Source organism: Urocitellus parryii, chromosome 7, assembly GCF_045843805.1.
Source record: "Urocitellus parryii isolate mUroPar1 chromosome 7, mUroPar1.hap1, whole genome shotgun sequence".
Taxonomy (NCBI): Eukaryota; Metazoa; Chordata; class Mammalia; order Rodentia; family Sciuridae; genus Urocitellus; species Urocitellus parryii.
This window is the reverse complement of record NC_135537.1, coordinates 169209590-169228749: the sequence shown is the minus strand read 5'-3', so window position 1 is coordinate 169228749 and position 19160 is coordinate 169209590. Positions and strand designations below refer to the sequence as shown.

Here is a 19160-nt window from a genome sequence, read left to right as displayed (position 1 = left end):
GATCCTAGAATTGGTTTCCAGAGATAACTGTAAGAAGCAAAATAAATCAGGGACTAGGGCTGTGACTTAATGGTAGAGCACTTGCCTTGCATGTGTGAGGCACTGGGTTCGATCCTCAGTACCACGTATAAGTAAATAAAGGTATTGTGTCCATCTACAACTAAAAAAAAATTTTAAAAAGCAAAATAAATCAACTATTGATGAAGCTCCACTTAGGATTCTGTTTCTTCCATTTTCTGTGCCATTTTGTTTATTGAATGCCAAGTCATCAAAAGTAAACAGCAATAGAGGGAGAATAGAATAACACATATTGAATACCTGTTATATAGCAAGCAGCTATCCTCTTGATATATTTTATATCATTTTATAGTTACAACAAGCCTGCAAGATGGGAATTATACTGCTGCTGAGAAAGCTGACCACAAAGAGATAAGAATGACTTACCTTGGTTCGCAGGGCAAGTGATAGACCTGAATTTAAATTCTGCCTCTGTCAGGCTCCTAAGGCTATGATCTTTGTGATATACCATATGTTTCACTTAAAATATCATTTTCTTTCCTAAAGATTAGCAGATGTTAGGCATCAAAAGTTTCTTAGACAGCCATAATTGGGAAATGGTGGGTTAAAAAAAGTTGAATAAGTAGTATAGTACTTCCTTATGCTTTGGGTATGGGAGTATGAGAACCTATCTAAAAAAAAAGGCTGGGGATGTGTCTCAACTTATTAATTCTAAGTTACCCAGGATCTCACTAATTAGAGGAATATCATACAACAGTGAAAGTGGTGAACAGCTATATGGCTAAATCTTAGCAATACTAAAAATAGACCAAGTTAGAAATGGAGTTTGTTAACAGTGGTAAGTTTTGCTTGACTAACTTCTTCTTAGTTCTTAGTGTCAGCATAAGTGGTGAGGGAGCAGAATCCTACTTCACTTCTTTCCCCATAGATATTGTCAACTGTTTTGAAATAAGATGTTCCATAAACATCAACCTATCAAAGGATTATATTAATTTCCCTGGCCTGGGCCCAGATCTTGTCTGTGCCATGTACTCACATTTTGAATTTTGAATTTCATCTCTTTGGCCCTTATTTTTGGTATTGAAAAATAGAGATATCTACTTCACTGAGCTATAGAGAAGATCAAATACAATGTGAAAATGCTCTGAAAAATATATTATATTTAAATAACAGATTTAAACATGACTTTCTTTTGTAAGGTAATTTTTTGGGAGGTTGAGGGTACCAGGGATTGAATTTAGGAGCACTTGGCCACTGAGTTACATCCCCAGCCCTATTTTGTATTTTATTTAGAGACAGGGTTTCTCTGAGTTGCTTAGCACCTCGCTAGATTGCTGAGGCTGGCTTTGAACTCTAGATCCTCCTGCCTCTGTCTCTAATCTCTCAAACCTTTGGGATTACAGGTGTGCGCCACCACGCCCAGCTAAGCATGACCATTTTTATGGGCTCCTATGCAGAGCCACTTCCTTGGTGATTGTTCAAATACCACCTTGTCAGAACATTCTCTACTTGGATCTTTCTAGCTAATGCTGAGCCAACAACCCTTCATGTATTCACAGAGATTTTTTTTTTTTTTCTGACTAGGGACCAGGTTTTTCTTTTTGTTTTGACACGAGGGATTGAACCCAAGGGTATTTTACCACTCGGTCACATCCTCAACCCTTTTCATTTTTTTATTTTCAGACAGGGTCTCACTAAGTTGCTTAGACTCTCACTAAGTTGCTGAGGCTGACCTCAAACTTGATCCTGCTGCCTCAGAGTCCTGAGTTGCTGAGATTACAGGCATACACCACCACTCCTGGCTAGGGACCAGATTTCTGAATGTAGCATATGACATATAAGCTGGCCTTGGGTCTCTCCATTTTAGTTGAATATATATCTGAAGAAAAAGGGTCTAGCATGGTGGTACACACCTCTAAACCCAGTGACTCAGGAGGCTGAGGCAGGAGGATCACAAACTTGAGGTCAGCCTGGGCAATTCAGCAAGACCCTGTCTCAAAATAAAAAAATAAAAAGGGCTAAGAATTTAGCTTAGTGGTAAAGTGCCCCTGGGTTCAATCCCTTGTTATTCCCTCCCTCCAAAAAAGAAAAGAGTGTCAAAAAGAAAGAGAAATATAGATCCCAAGCCATACAAATAAATTTAAGTTAAGAAGAAGAAAACCAAGCCATTTAGATGAAGAAGAGCTGTTGTCTGCCGTGTGTTTTGCTTTCAACACTCAGACATTGCTGAACGCCTTCCTTTAGGCCCTCAAAAGTCCAGAGGCATAACTCCTACATCTATGTGGCAGGGCAGGGCTCTGGCTTCATTTGTAGCATGAGAGCACAGAAGGAGGGAGCAGGTTGCTTCTGCAGCTGGGGATACAGCTGAGAACTGGCAGCTCTGTTCCTGACCTGCAGCTCACTGCCTGCATTGTCACCTTGCTTTATTTGGAAACATCAGGGAATGACTGGCCTGGGCTCTTGGGTTATTTAAGAGAGGACTTCTTCTGGCCACATTTTCCACACAGCAAGATTTAGCACTTGATCTTTTTGAGATCTTGCAGTTAGGTCCTTAAAAGACCCTCAAAGAGAAGGAAATTCAAGAGACCTCTCTACCTTTCTGTCCCCCTTCTTTTTTCTACATATGCCTTTCTCTAGACATCCTTGCCCCAAGTAAGAATTTCATAGATATTCCATATGCCATAGTTTATGGCATTCCTCTTTTTTTTTTTTTTAACAAGTGAATCAGTTGTATGAAAGGACAAGCAGATTGACAGTTGATTGGAACAGCCCCTTGTCATCTCCCTACATGTGTAGATATTGCAACACTTAACTTGCTCAGGTATCATTGTTGATTCCTACACTGTACATCTTGTGTTTTCTCTTCAAATAGTGTTAGTACTGTTTCTTTGCCAGAGTCAGGATTTATGTGTTTGTTTAGATTCCAGTTTCCTCATGGGTTTAAATTACCACCTTCACCCAACTCCAGTCCCACCCCTTTTCTTTGTTAACCTATTTTTCTTTTTCTTTAGACCAATGAGGCAAGCTCAGAGTCGATAGCATCCTTCTCTAAACAAGAGATCATGAGTAGTTTCCTGCCAGAGGGAGGATGTTATGAGCTGCTTACTATTATAGGTAATGTCCAGAGACTGTCATTGCTTTTCTGTTCCAGGGGACTGCTACAGCTTAGCTCAATTAGTAGGATTCACGGTGACAAAACTGGCTCCTGTGGATCTTCTTTGATTTTTTTCTGCCAACTATGCAAAGAAATCAAGTTTCTGGGAGAGAAACTCTTTTGCCATTTTTTTCTTCATAGTTGTATACTTCTGATGTCCCTGGTCATAGCTAGCTAGAATGGTTGACTAAGAAGGACGTGATAGGAGAAAACCCAAGAAATGTCAGTCATTGGGCTGGGGTTGTGGCTCATTGGTAGAGTGCTTGCCTAGCATGTGTGAAGCACTGGGTTTGATTCTGAGCATCACATATAAATAAGTAAAAGGTCCATTGATAACTAAAAGGAAAAAAAAAGAGAAATGTCAATCATGAAAGTAACAGTAGGGAAAATTTTTAATTAAATTTTCTGTTGAAATCAAATTCTTTTTCCATTGAAGAGATTAGAGGCTGTTGTTCTTATTTATGGCATTCCTCTTTTCTTTTAGGCAAAGGATTTGAGGACCTGATGACAGTGAATATGGCAAGATACAAACCAACAGGAGAATATGTGACAGTACGAAGGATTAACCTAGAAGCTTGTTCCAATGAGATGGTGACATTTTTGCAGGTAATAAAAAATGAATGTGACTCTTAGAAGTTCCGTAGTAATTATAAGACACCTCTCACATCAATCTTCTGAAAGTTCCTGCAAAGGATCTCATCAGCACACACTTCATGGATGGCTTCTTGACTTCAAAAGTCAAGAAGCTTTCAATGGAGAATCTTAGGCATTGGCCATTATATGTATTTTATGCTCCCTTCTTCAAATATTCCTTTGTGGCTCATTCATTATTTAAAAGACTGAGTAACTGGTGCACAGTCATATATAGTAGTAAGTGGCAGAGACAGCGTTCAGACCCAGGCAGTCTTGTTTCCAATGCAGAGCTTCTTGCCGTGCTGCCAGTGGCTATCTTCTAGCTCTTAGCATCCTGCTTGCCTTAGGTTCCTTCCTTTTTAGGAAGTAAGTAGTTGCATTCTTGTTCAACTGAGAGAGACCACAAGTCTAGTAGCTGACTGGGGCCTAGACTCTCCTTGGCTAACATGGCTTGGAATTAGGAGCCTGCTCTGTGTTATATTCAATGTTCTTGTTTGCAGCCTTTCCTCTTTTTTGTTTGCAATGTTTCAATGTTTTCCCTGAATCCAAGCTTGCCTGATGGTGCTCTATTCTCAGTTCATTTGTTCAGAGTAGGTTGGTGGGACTGAGGATGGAGCAAGGCTGCCAGTAAAGCAGCTTAGTTATTTTAGAAAAACACATCTAATTTTGTTCTAGTGCTTGCTAGACTGTGTAATTCTTTTTTTTTTTTAATATTTATTTTTTAGGTATAGATAGACACAACACAATGCTTTTATTTTTATGTGATGCTGAGGATCGAACCCAGGTCCTGACCGTGCTAGGCGAGCGCTCTACCACTGAGCCACAATACCAGCCCCTAGACTTATATGTTTGTTTTTATAATTTTTTATTTTATGTGGTGCTGAGGATTGAACCCAGTGCCTCACCTCACACATGGGAGGCAAGTGCTCAACCACTAAGCTACAACCCCAGCCCCCATTTTTTTTTTTTTTATACTTCTATAGCTGCTTCTGAGGAAGCGATCCCTTGGTTTAAGATTGTTGAAAAAACATCTTATGTTTCATAGTTGTCATTTATTCTTTATACGTTGTTTCTGTCAATTACTAGGTTTTTATTTATAATAGAAAAATTTGTTTTTGTTTTCTTCAAGAGGAGTTCTGTACCTTGGTCTTTGAAGTTGAGCTAAGCTTGCTTGCAGGCTTCCTAAATCTTTAATCAGCAGTTTATTTTCATCATGTCTGAGATGGCTAACTGGAATCTTCCAATGTGTTGACAGTAGTTTCCCTGTCTGGTGGGGGATTGTTTCTTGAGGCTAGGTACAGAGCTACTCTCAGGCCTAAGCAGGCAAAACAGACTGCAGGCACTGCAGGGCCTACTTTCTCCTATACTGGAAGCACTCTGGCTTATCCTAGAACTCTGAGAAGAACACCCAGAAAGAAGTAGGTTCCCATGTTATTCATGCTCCCACCTTCACATTGGGTATCATTCTTCAGGGCTCCTTGATTTTGACTTCAGCTTTACCATTGCTTTCAGGGGGAGCTTCATGTCTCTAAACTCTTCAACCATCCCAATATCGTGCCATATCGAGCTACCTTTATTGCAGACAATGAGCTGTGGGTTGTCACATCATTCATGGCATATGGTGAGTGGGAAAAGGTTCCTGGTATAGAGGGTTCTAAGAACTCTTTTGGCAGATTGCTTATGTGCCATCATCTTCCTCTGTTACCCTTTGCTTCCTCCCCACAATTTTTCTTCAGGTTCTGCAAAGGATCTCATCGGCACACACTTCATGGATGGCATGAATGAACTGGCAATTGCTTATATCCTGCAGGGGGTGCTAAAGGCCCTGGACTATATCCACCATATGGGCTATGTGCACAGGTACACTCTTTGTTTTTTCCTTCATATTTTTAGTTGTAGATGGACACAATACTTTATTTTATTTATTTATTTATTTTTATGAGGTGCTAAGAATTGAACCCAGTGCCTCACCCATGCTAGGCAAGTGCTGTACCACGGAAATACAAACCCAGCCCCCACAGGTATGCTCTTTTTTGCGGGTAGGTACTGGGTATTGAACTCAGGGGCACTCAACCACTGAGCCACATCCCCAGCCCTATCTTGTATTTTATTTAGAGACAGGGTCTCACTGAGTTGCTTAGCACCTTGGTTTTGCTGAGGGTGGCTTTGAACTCGCGATTCTCCTGCCTCTGCCTCCTGAGCTGCTGGGATTACACACATGCGCCACTGCACCTGGTAATACACTCTTAAGTGACTTCATCCTCTATTAATAAAGAGCAAATGCTGTGTGCTGTGGCTCATGCCTGTAATTTCAGCAACTTGGGAAGCTGAGGCAGGAGGTTCACCAGTTTGAGGCCAACCTCAGCAACATAGTAAGACCCTATCTCAATATAAAAATAAAAAAGGGCTGGGGATGTAGCTCAGTGGTAGAGTAGCCCTGTGTTCAATTCCCAGTCCACAAAATAAGCAAAAAGAACCTGTGACCATGTGGCCTCAGGGAAACAGTTGAAAGTTAACTGGAGTTAATGAAGCCAGAGTTTAAAATCAAGGATCTGGGGCTGGGGATGCAGCTTAGCTGGTAGGGCGCTTGCCTCACATGTACAGGCCCTGGGTTCAATCCCCAGCACCCAAAAATAAAATAAAATCAAGGATCTGGGTCTGACCTTGCCACTGATGGTGGCATTTAGCCTGTTAGTGCTGAAGCCACTGTTTTCTGTTTACTGGGCAGCTTGGTCCTGAGTATTAATGTGAGAGGAAAGAACATCTGACATGGACCACTCCCCTACTTCCTTTCTAGTGTGCTTTCAAGTCAGTCCTAAGATGAGTGGCTGCAATAAAGACAGATTTCTTAATAGGTGGTGTCAGGAAAACTGAGGAAAGATGATAAAACTGGAACTTCATACCCAGAGAGAACTGCAGGTGGATTAAAGCCTTAAATGTAAGATTTAAAACTCAGACTTAAATAGAAAACAATGTGAGGAAATAGGGTTGTTTTTTTTGTTTGTTTTTGTTTTTGTTTTGTTTTTAATACCAGGGGTTAAACCCAGGGGCACTTAACCATTGAGCCACATCCCCACCCCCTTTTTTTATATATAGTTTATTTAGAGACAGGGTCTCACCAAGTTACTTAGTGCCTCACTAAGTTGCTGAGGCTGGCTTTGAACTCGGGAAACTTCTGCCTCAGCCTCCTCAGCCACTGGATTACAGGCGTGCGCCACCACACCTGGCAAGAAAATAGTTTTATGATCTGAGACTAAAAACAACTTTTAAACGTTTTAGAAACATAAAACATAAGGCAAAAATATAGATGAATTTGATTATATGAAGACTCAGTTCCCTATTCAATAAAGGATATCATGAACAAAGTGAAGAAATGGGTAACAGAGTGGAAGAAGATGTTAGGTTTGTCTAAGATACACAGTAGCTTAGAAATAAGAAAATTTTGCAAAGCAATGAGAAAAGGACAACAAAGAATAGGAAAATGGGCAAAGGATATGAAGCTTATAAAAGAGAAAATCCCCAAAAGCAAACAGTCATAAGAGCCAGCACTGAGACCTAGCAATCAGAGAAAAGCAAATAAAACTAAGATATCACTTTATACTCTTGAAACTGGTGGTGGTTCAGAGTTTGGGTGAAGCCCAGTGCAGTGGGAACCTGAAAGCTTCTTTTCAGATAGTAGAAGATGATTGATGCAGCCAGTCAGGTACACAGAACCAAGACAATTAATACTGCCTCTGGGGTGTGTGCCCTAAAGAAACTGTCACATAGCCCCATGAGGGAACACATGTATCAATGTCATTGGTCATATTTGTACTGAGTAGAGGCAGTATGAGTATCCCTCCCTGGAGACTGGGAGAATGAGAATAAAGTGTTATATTCCCACCCTGGACACAAGGTGGCAAGTAGAAGCAAAGATCAGATATGTAAGATATATAAAGAGAGCTATCAGGTGGGTCTTGAAAATATAGCACCGAGAAAGGAAGAATGAGTTGCATAACATTCTTAAATTTAAAATATACATACAAAACAAGTAAATTTAAATGTACATACAAAACAATGGCATACTTTACAAGAATGCCTACAAGGGGCTGGGTTGTGGCTCAGTGGTAGAGGGCTTGCCTAGCATGCACGAGGCACTGGGTTCAATCCTCAGCACCACATAAATGTAAAATAAAGATATTGTGTCCACCTAAAACTTAAGAATAAAAAAATTTTTAAAAAAAGAATCCCTACAAATAAGAAGTACAGATTAGATTATTAGTGGAAGTTAGGGGATGTGCATAAAACAGAACAGGAGAGCTGGAGGTGTGGCTCAGTGGTAGAGCACTTGCCTAGCACATTTGAGGCACTAGATTCCATCCTCAGCACCGCATAAAAATAAATAAAATAAAGGTATTGTGTCCATCTTCAACTAAAAAATAAAAAAAAAAAAAACAGAACAAGACATAGTAAGTTTTAAAATCTGATTGCTGGGTATGGTGGCACATGTTTGTAATCCCAGTGACTCGAGGGGAGGAGGTAGGAGGATCATAGATTCAAAACCACCCTGAACAACTTAGCTAGGCTATAAGCAATCTAGTGAGACCCTGTCTCAAAATAAAATATAAAAATGGTTGGGGATGTGGCTCAATGGTTAAGTACCCCTGGGTTCAATCCCTGGTACCAAAAAAAAAAAAAAAAAAAAAGGGCTGGGGTTGTGGTTCAGTGGTAGAGCACTTGCCTAGAATGTGTGAGGCACTGGGTTCTATTCTCAGCATCCATAGAAATAAATGAATAAAACAAAGGCCCATCAACATCTAAAATATATATATATATATTTAAAAAAAGTGATATGTACATGGGTTCATGCTATCTTCTCTTTTTTTTGTATGTTTGAAGTTTTTCATAAAAACATATTTATATATAAAATGTATAACATATACCTGGGTGTGAGCTGAATAGAAGTAGTGTGTAAATACTGAGGGTTTTTAGTGTGAGGCGCTCCTATTGCTCATTATCTCTCTCTTCCTTCCCCACCAGGAGCGTTAAAGCCAGCCACATTCTGATCTCTGTGGACGGGAAGGTCTACTTGTCTGGTTTACGCAGCAACCTCAGCATGATCAGCCATGGGCAGCGGCAGCGTGTGGTTCATGATTTTCCCAAGTACAGTATCAAGGTCCTCCCTTGGCTCAGCCCAGAAGTCCTTCAGCAGGTCTGTGCATAGGGTCCCAAGGAGTCCCCATCAATTCATGATTTCCCAAGGAACCTATAGGAATATCCCACGGATGGGGTGGGATGCTCTGTATTTCTGAGTGGACTAAAGGGATCCTGGAGGGAAGGGGTCCCTATTGGCCAGATATGCGTTGGTACTCAAATTAACATGGATATTATCTACCCACTGCAGATAGATGTTGTTCCCACTTGCTGGGGTCCTATTTCAGCTCCCCCTGGGGAATCCTTCCTACTTTATGTAAGAGTGAGCATTTTGGTGCTCTCGCGACCCCTATGCTGAGCAGGAGCATGGCCCCAGTGCTCCTTCCAGCGTACTACATAGTAGCACTAAACATTTGTTCCTTGTAAAATAGCAGCTAATCTTCAGCAGTACAGGCAAGGAGAGTCATTAGCAGCTGGTTCTGATTGTGGGAAAGGCATTCTTTCCTCCTCAGTTTTGTTCAAACCTTCTTTTTCTAAACGAAGACCGGGACTGCAAATGAAGTCATCTGTGGCTTTTTTCTTCTGATTTAGAATCTTCAGGGTTACGATGCCAAGTCTGATATCTACAGTGTGGGAATCACTGCCTGTGAACTGGCCAATGGCCATGTCCCCTTTAAGGATATGCCTGCCACTCAGGTGAGCCTGTAGCCCAGTGGTTCCCTTCTTACCCACCTTCCTGCCTTCCACAAATGTTTCCTGAATACCTGCTACATAAATGACATAGATTAATGTTAGCTCAGATGAAAAGACACGGTCCTTTTCTTCAAGAAGTCAGGGATGGTTGTGTACTTCTTCGTGTCCTTCTCTACATGATAAATACTATTGTCATGGAGCCCAGTCCAGCGAAGGTGGAGCCTGGAATTAGCAGTGCAAATGGAGGCCCACCTACCATATGTCTATTTAAAATGTATAAATCAAGCCAACCAATTTTTATAAATTTATAAAATATCTTCTACCTATTTTCTGTCTCCTACCTTGAAAGGTCAGTTTCTAATTTGGAATTCTTAGACATCTGAATTTTGTTTTGCTTTGTAGTACTGGGGATTGAACCCAGAGGCACGTTACCACTGAGCTGCATTCCCCAGTCCTTTTTATTTTTTATTTTAAGACAGGGTATCACTAAATTGCTGAATCTTGCTAAGTTGCTGAGGTTGGCCTCAAACTTGTGATTTTCTTGTCTTGGCCTCCTGAGTTGCTGGGATTATAGGTGTGCACCTCCGTGTCTGGCTAACATTTCAGAGTTCTGTGCCGCCTTTCTGACCCACACCTTTGGAACCTCCATTCTGCCAGTTCACCTTCTATTCATTCTCCTACGTATGGCTACCCTTTGGCCCACCCTCTGGCCTTAGAATACACAGCCTGTACCACAGTCTGGTTGGACAGGCCCAGGGAAGAGGCTGATCCAGACCCCGTCAGAATCAGGAAAGTGGACTTAGAAGAGTCATCTGGACAAGGGTTACCTGAGTTCCAAGTGCCTGGAGCATGGCCTAGAATGAGGAGGGGGCAGGCATGAACTCTCAGTAAGCCTCTCTCTCTCCCACCTGCGAACTGTTCCCCCTGTGGGGAGAGGGAAGCTTAGGAATGGCCAGACCAAGGGCTGGGGATGTAGCTCAGTAGTAGAGCCCTTGCTTAGCTTGCATGAGGACTTGAGTTTAATCCTCACTACCACATACACACACAAAACAATATATATGTGTTATATAAAGTAATAATATATGTATATACATACACACATATATTTTTAAGCAATTAATAAATATATTATTATTTCATCTTTAAAAATTCACCTACAGCCAGGTATGGTGGTGCCCGCCCGTAATCCCAGCAGCTCAGGAGGCTGATGCAGGAGGATTGAGAATACAAAAACACTCTTTATCACTGAGCCACATCCATAGCCCCTACTGGAGTACAAAGACGGCCTCAGCAACTTAGCCAGGCCCTAATCAACTTAGCAAGACCCTGTCTCAAAATAAAAAATAAAACATGGGCTAGGGATATGGCTCGGTGGTTAAGCACCCCTGTTTTCAATCCCCTACCTCCCCTACCCCCACAAAAAATTGACCTGCACAATTTACCATGGTAATATGGTTGAATAATATTAGGGTTGGGGGTGTAACTTAGTAGTAGAAAGCTTATCCAGCATGCTGAAGGCCCTGGGTTTAATTCCCAGCACTGTAAAAGCCACAAAAAGAATGACCAGATGAGCCCTCTAGAGGAGGGGACCAGGGAGGCTTTGAGGAAGGAGGCATTTGGGTCAAGCCTTAAAAGCAAATATCAGTTTATTGTGTGAAGAATGGGAACAAAAACAGACTCTTTAAGACTCAAGAGTCAGGAAGGAACAGGATCTTCTAGGCACAGTGCCACATTCCTGCAATCCCAATGACTTGGGAAGCTGAGGCAGGAGGATTATAAATTCAAGGTCAATCTCAGCAATTTAGCAAGACCCTGTCTCAGAATAAAAAATAAAGACCTGGGGATGAAGCTCAGTGGTAAAGTGGTCTGGGTTCAATCCCTAGTACCAAAGAGAGAGAGAAAAGGATCTGGTGAACAACATCAGCAAAATGTTGTCAGTGGCTAAGGTACAAGTGCTTTTGGGGTGGGGGAAGCTGCTTGGTGATGAGGCTGGAGAAAGAAGCAAGGGAAGCTCAAGGGCATCTCATGAAGAGCTTTGTATTCCATTCTAATGTATAATTAGGCTCCTATTGCAAAGCATATGGAGACTTGCTAGAGGGATTGTTTGTTTGTGGTTCTGGGAATGAAATCCAGGGCCTCATACATGCCAGGCAAAAACACTCTTTATCACTGAGCCACATCCCTAGCCCCTACTGGAGGATTTTAAGTATGGGGTGATCGCATCAGACACACATATTTTAGAAAGGTCATTTTAGCAGCTGGATTCGATCTGGTAGATGAGTCAGGGGGGTGTAGAAATGAAGGTAAAGTGCTGGGCACAGTGGCTCACACCTGTAATCCCAGCAGCTCGGAAGGCTGAGGCAGGAGAACTCGGAGTTCAAGCCAGCCTCAGCAACAGTGAGGTGCTAAGCAACTCAGTGAGACCCTGTCTCTAAATAAAAATACAAAATAGGGCTGGGGATGTGGCTCAGTGTTTGAATGCCCCTGAGTTCAGTCTTCAGTACCAATAAATGAATGAATGAATGAATGTAGGTAAAGTCCCAAGAAAAATAATTTAGTAACAGAAGAATGCTCAGGTTCAGATTGATTTATTTATTTATTTATTTTTAAACAGAGAGAATTTTTTTTAATATTTATTTTTTAGTTTTCAGCAGACACAACATCTTTGTTTGTATGTGGTGCTGATGATCGAACCTGGGCTGCACGCATGCCAGGCGAGCGCGCTACCGTGTGAGCCACATCCCCAGCCCTCAGGTTCAAATTTAGGAGCAGCATTTATGCAGGTAGAACTCTGTGCAATGCCTGCGCTTTTCAATATGGCAACCACCAGCCACCTGCAGTTATTAGCATTGAAAATGTGACTAGATTGAGGGGCTAAATTCTAAACGTGATTTAAGTTAATTTAAATGTTAATAGCTACATGTGGCTAGTGGCTACTACACAAGTGCAGCCCTAGAGAGATTCCTAGGTTTCTGGCTTGGGCAGCACATGAAGTTCAGGAGGACAGCAGTATTCAAAGTGGACTCGTTTTACATGTATTTAGTTGAAGGCTTTGGAACAGTCACCCAATCCTGGCCTGCCCCGGCACACTGCTTCTGTGCAGCCTGCCACTGTAAAACAAACCCAGAATATGGTACTATAGGTTCTGCATTGTGGACCCAATTGGACCCACCTGGGTATGGCAAATGGGCTGGGCCTCAGAGAAAGTGACCTGGCTGCTGCCTCTACCCTGAGATGAAGGCTTTACAGTTAAAGAAATTTGATGTCTTGTAAAGGGAGAGAGGCAGTGGTGGCCCTTCCAGCGATGGTAGGGGCACTTCTTGCAACCCTTCCTCTCCTTCTCCTGTCAGCCTAGGTAGTGGGGAGCTGCTGAGTCAGTGGCCAGCATTCCTTTGGAAAAGTTAGACTTATTCCACTTCCGTCTTTTCTCTGTTCCCAAAAGATCATTTGCTTATGGGGAAGAGTTTATTTATGAAGAGACTCCTAGGTCTTCCAAGGCCCCCTCCAGCCCAGGCCCTGGCTCTGTCCTTCCCAGATGCTGCTGGAGAAGCTGAATGGCACAGTACCCTGCCTGTTGGACACCAGTACCATCCCTGCTGAGGAATTGAACATGAGCCCTTCACGCTCTTTGGCCAACCCTGGCCTGAGTGAGAGCCTGACCACCAGCAACCCCCGGCCCTCCAATGGTGACTCACCTTCCCATCCCTACCAACGAACCTTCTCCTCCCACTTTCATCATTTTGTGGAGCAGTGCCTTCAGCGCAACCCGGATGAAAGGTATCCCTCTGGCCTTGGAGCCAGGCTTTGGGGTAGCAGAGGGAGCTCCAGAGTTGGGGCAAGACTTTTTTTTTTTTTTTTTTTTTTTTTTTGAGAGAGAGGAGAGAGAGAGAAAGAATTCTTAATATTTATTTTTTAGTTCTTGGCAGACACAACATCTTTGTTGGTATGTGGTGCTGAGGATCGAACCGGCCGCACGCATGCCAGGCGAGCGCGCTACCACTTGAGCCACATCCCCAGCCCCGGGGCAAGACTTTTAAAAGATGTACCTCTCATAGAATCTATAAGGGGGCTGGGGCTGTAGCTCAGTGGCAGAATGCTTGCCTGGCACGTGTGGGGCACTGGATTCAATCCTTAGCACCACATAAAAATAAAAGTTCTGAAACATTAAAGAAGAAGAATCTGTATGGGTTTGGGCTCCCAGGAAAAATGAGGGGCCAGACAGTAAGAGAGATCAGCTCATGAATTTGCTAAAAAGCCAGCCTGGATAGTTCTGGCTGTCATTTTTGGTGAGCTGAGGGAAGAAGTAGAGGTACCTGAGGATAGGATGTCAGCAACAGGAGGTGGAGCTGGGCATGGGTGATGTGGATCTCTTCACCTTCTTCTCCAGGCCAAGTGCCAGCGCCCTCCTGAGCCACTCCTTCTTCAAGCAGGTACAGTAGCACTGCCTCAGTTCCTGTTTTTTTCTGGCCTGTTGTTCTACTGCCCATGATTCCTTTAGCTGTGGGGTGTTCAGGAATTCTCTATTATTCCTTTTGAACTAGAGAAATGACCAAGTTTCTGAAGCCACTAAAAGGCACTGCTCCTTCCTCTCTATCATATTTTGGCTATGACAGGCCATCTGTCACTGGGCCATTGTTCCTGCTCTGTGTTATCCTGGGGCCTGAGCAGCAGGATCCATCACCCAATTCTCTTCTCCCCAGATCAAGCGACGTGCCTCAGAGGCTTTGCCTGAATTACTTCGTCCTGTCACTCCCATCACCAATTTTGAGGGCAGCCAGTCTCAAGATCATAGTGGAATTTTTGGCCTGGTGACAAACCTGGAAGAGCTGGAGGTGGACGACTGGGAATTCTGAGCCTCTGCAGACTATGCACGTTCTCCAACCTAGGGCATGCAAGGCCCAGGAGCCCTTGAGGGCTGGCACATTCCCACCCTCGTGGGTGCAGACTGGGTAGAAAGGACCTTCTGTCAGCAGAGCAGGCTATGGACTGATTGGAAGGGCATCCAGGAGAGATTTCTGCACTGCTTTTGAAACAAGGGAATCCCAGGCACCAGGGATTGGGAAGGGTCAGAAACCTGACACGTCCTGTCCTACGAACTCAAGCAACATCCTCAAAAGAAAGAAAAGCTGCTCTGGCCTTGAGGCTGAAGTCCAGGGTTTGACTCATTAACTTAGGGAACTGTCACCTCCTCTTCCCATCACTTGTTCTCTTGCCAGCCTGATTGTATTCTTTTCCTCTGCTCTCAGATCCTATTGGTCCATAAAGGGGCAAGTCATTAGCAGTTTGCTTCCCTTGCTCTGAAGCCTCTCCTTAATAACTGAAGGGAAGGGTCTGTCTTTTCAAGCATCAAGTTAATAAAGTTGGGGCAGTCTATCCTTATTCCACTAATCTCTTGGACCTTGACTCCTAAACCTTCCCATGGTTCATCTGTCCAGCTCTTTCCTTTCCCAAGTATCCATCTTTTTTTTTTTTTTTTTTTTTTTAAAGAGAGAGTGAGAGAGGAGAGAGAGAGAGAGAGAGAATTTTTAACATTTATTTTTTAGTTCTCCGCGGACACAACATCTTTGTTGGTATGTGGTGCTGAGGATCGAACCCGGGCCGCACGCATGCCAGGCAAGCGAGCTACCGCTTGAGCCACATCCCCAGCCCCAAAAAAAAGAAATGACTCCAAGTATCCATCTTAACACCTGCCAGCTGCCCTGGTGCTTCTTGCAAGGGCCATAATGTCTTGCCTTGCCTGAAGGCTTAAAATCCTTATGCTGTGTTAGTTTCGTTGTCAGAACAAATTAAAATTTTCAGAGAACCTTTTAGAGAATGGCTTAGTGTTTGCAAGCTCGCAGAAGCTATAGGCTTGCTTACTGGTATTTGTGCTTCCAAGGATGGCCAGGCTCAGGCTCTCCTCATTTCACCCTGGTCCATTCCACCCAAAAATGGGCCTACAAGTGATTGTGGGAGCATAGAAGGGACACCTTTCACAGGTAGATAGACCAGTTTCTTTTAAAACCCATAAGAGATAGTCTCTTAAATACCCCAAATTTTAAGACTATTAATTTTTGCTTGTGGCCATCAAACCACCTGGAGCTGGAAAGGTCTGTGTGCTAAAGACTAGCCCTCTGCAGGACCTCTTCTGGGCCACTGAGGGTCTGGGCAGAAGATACTCACCTTTGGCAGGAAAGGGTGGAGGGTTTTGTCTTGTAACCTGACTTGTGGAGTCTCCCTACCATGGGTACTAATGTCCAAAGAGCAAGAAACCTTAGAACAAGACCTGCCCACTCCTGTCATTTTTCTTTTTTTCAGTACTGGGGATCAAACCCAGGGGTATTTTACCACTGAGCTATATCCCAGCTCTTTTTATTTATTTATTTTTTTAAAGAGAGAGTGAGAGAGGAGAGAGAGAGAGAGAGAATTTTTTTAATATTTATTTTTTAGTTCTCGGCGGACACAACATCTTTGTTGGTATGTGGTGCTGAGAATCGAACCCGGGCCGCACGCATGCCAGGTGAGCCCGCTACCGCTGAGCCACATCCCCAGCCCAAGCTCTTTTTATTTTGAGACAAGGTCTCTCTCACTAAGTTACCCAGAATGGACTCCAAACACTTGTGATCCTCCTGCCTCAGCCTTCCAAGTTGCTTGGGTTATAGGTGTTTGCTCCTGGCCCCGTCGTTCTTGTCAGCCAATGAATGGGAGCAAAAGGATGATTCCAACCTTGGTCTCCTTTGTGGTGCTTCATAGACATGTGCACGTTCATTTGCATGTGTTTGTGCATGCCCAGCACAGTGCTTTTCTGTCTTGCTGGTCCTTTCTGGTGAAGACTCTGGCCCATGCACTGCAAATGTCAGATTAAGGAAGTGCCCCTCCCTTTTCCCTGAGCTTGCTCTGAACTATCAAACACCCTTACTTTCCACTTCCTGAGAAATTTTAACACCAGTTTAAAGAAAACATTTATATTTCTTCCCTTGAGCATTTACAGGAGCTGAGATGAAGTTAGGGGTAGAGGACCTGAAATGCAAGTGAGAAGCTTCCATTACATCTGTTTCCAGCACTTCTCCTAACCCCTACCCAGTTCATTTTTTCATGGAGTCTTAAGTTCCCTTGTTTTGTTTTTTTGGTACTAGGGATTGAACCCAGGGGCATTCTACCACTATCACTGGGCTGCATTCCAGCCCTTTTAAAAGTTTTAAAAAACTTTTAAAAGTTTTTTAGACAGTGTCTTGCTAAATTTGCTGAGTCTGACCTTGAACTTGTGATCCTCCTGCCTCAGCTTCCTGAGTCCCTGAGATTACAAACATGTGCCATTGTAACCAGCCTTAAATTTCCTTTTCTTAACAACATATCACCATATTAGTTTTCTTTCCTTCCAGATTGCCTTCTCCACGCAGTCAGCTCATCCTCAACACCTAACTACTGATCTTGTGATAGTTTCCTGCAACTCAGCCCACAGATTGTCCTGGGCAGAATATGGTCCTCAGGGCTGGCTCCCAGATAGTGCTCTGTAGCCAAGAAGCCTGCTCCTAGTGTCTGGGAGGGCTTCACCTTTCTTGTATCAAACAGCTCCCTTGGATGACAGGTGTGGACACTTTCCCCAGAGACACATGCAGTTGTGGAGGGTTCTCACACCTATAAGGGAATTCTCAGGCCCACAGTGCCAGGAAAACACAGGTTTCTTTATAGGTGAGCCAGAGGGCTGACAGAGAAAACCAAATACAGTGTGGGTGCATCCAGCCAGCCAGGAAAATGTTTGGGGGCTGGGCAGCTCCTTGCTTCCTTGCCAGGCGGCAGGCAGGGAGCTGTTCTGTTCCCTGACAAGTGTGTGGGCCCAATCTGGAGCCACCAGTTCTATTCCTGCCACAGTGTGGGAACATGCTGTTTAGGGCTGTGTTTTGTGAAACAGCCTCCAGCCTGGTTTCAAGCAAAGCCAAATGAGTCGCTGGGACCCAGAAAGCCCCAGCCTCTTTGCAGAGGTCCACAGGGACCCCAGCACAGCTGAGGTTCCACTCGCAAGTGGCACTTTTAGACCTGCTCTGTGCAGGGCACACCTGCAGGAGGCAATGCTCCTGCACTAACTTTGTTCCCCTGAATGTCACCTCAAACTTTTAGGCCTTAGCTCCCTTTTGCAGAATGAGGTTTGGGTGCTCAGAGATTTGCTTGCTGGTGGGATGGAATAATTCTTTCCCTGAGGACTTGCCCCTGGTATTCTTGGAGGGCCAGACGTTAGTGAAACAGACTGAATTAAGGACCTGCTGAATTAAGAGGAACTTCTTCGAGGAGAATGGAAAGGGAAGGCTGCAATCCTCACTCTAAAAGTTGCCAAAGAAGCTGAGAGGGAGACTCCTGCTTGGCCTATGGAGCACAGGCTCACTAAATATATGTGTATTTTGTCCCGTTTTGCCTCTCTTCAGGACAACTAAATCTACATATGCATATCACCTGGCTTTTGTTTCTGTAAGTTGTGGCGGCTTCAGTGTCACGGGCTAGAGAAGCAATCTAGCTGTTTCTTTCCAGTTTGGTCAAACTGCATAAAGTTCACTTTTCCTTTTCTTTTGCCTCTTTCTTATGCGGGCTGCAGCCGAATCCAACCAGCCAGAAAACAGGCAGGGGCCCTGGATCGGGTTGCGGGTAACATTAGTAATGCCACAAAGTCAGGCCACAGAAAGGCTTCAAGACACCGGCCCTGGGACAGTGGGTGCTCTGGGAAACTGCGGCCAGCAGCCTTGTCCGCCCCTGTCTACCGGGCAGCAGAAGGCGCATTGGGGTAGCAACCCTGCCCGACCTCTCATGCAGGTCAGCTCCGTGGCAAGCGGCCAGCCAAGGCCACTGACAGCGATTGCCCCTAGCCCTCCTTGCGGCCCCTAACACTGGCCTCGCAGCCTCGCGGCGGGGCTTGGCGGGACCGCGTGCCGCTGCCATCTTTCTCCGCGGGCTGTGCGGGCGCGGGAGCGGCCCCTGGCGGCGGGAGGACCCCGCAACCCGAGGGGGCACGGGAGCCGAACCCAAGGTCCCTGCCCTGCCTCCGGGGTCGCCCCAGTGGGGTCTCTCAGGCTGCGGGGCCCACACTGCGCGGGGCGGGAACAGGAGCTGCCGGAAACCTGCGACCACGAGGGCCAACGGGCAAACTGAGGCAGCGAAAGGCTCAGGCAAGCTCGAAGGGGCTGTGCCAGCAGCGTCGTGTCCTGAAACCAGAGCCTACACTGGTCCCCGCAGGAGAGGGCGGTGTGGAACCTCGGGCTCCTGTCCCCACCTCTCTTTTCTTCAAGCGCGGCTGCCCACGGCCCGGCGTCGTCGAGAGCCGGCAGACGGGGCGGCCGGTCCCTGGAGCCCGGCAAGCCCGAGAGGCTGCGTGGGGTCGGCGCGGGGGGCAGACAAAGGCGGGGGAACGGCGAGTCGGAGAAAGACAAAGCGCAGAGGGGGGTCGGCGGCGGCGCCCGGGCCCCGGAGGCGGCTCCGGGCGCGGCGGAGCCAATGGGCGGGCGCGGGGCGGGGGCCGGCGGGGGCGGCGCCGCGATAAGGCGGCGGCGGCGGTGGCCGCTTG

General features: G+C 44.9%; 1 protein-coding gene across 6 annotated transcripts in view; it reads left to right on the top strand.

Annotated features, from left to right (window-relative positions):
* The window catches only part of Strada (STE20 related adaptor alpha), a 33612-nt gene extending 17659 nt beyond the window's left edge, over window positions 1–15953 (top strand). For 5 of the 6 annotated variants that reach the window (XM_026402271.2, XM_026402269.2, XM_026402270.2 and 2 more), the window contains 9 exons: window positions 3030–3132; window positions 3657–3778; window positions 5318–5426; window positions 5542–5665; window positions 8825–8996; window positions 9530–9634; window positions 13167–13408; window positions 14019–14061; window positions 14332–15953. In XM_026402271.2, the coding sequence (XP_026258056.1) occupies window positions 3030–3132; window positions 3657–3778; window positions 5318–5426; window positions 5542–5665; window positions 8825–8996; window positions 9530–9634; window positions 13167–13408; window positions 14019–14061; window positions 14332–14484 (1173 nt within the window). In that variant the 3' untranslated portion in view covers window positions 14485–15953. The other variant, XM_077800562.1, reaches the window with a different exon arrangement.
* The last annotated feature ends 3207 nt before the right edge of the window (window positions 15954–19160 follow it).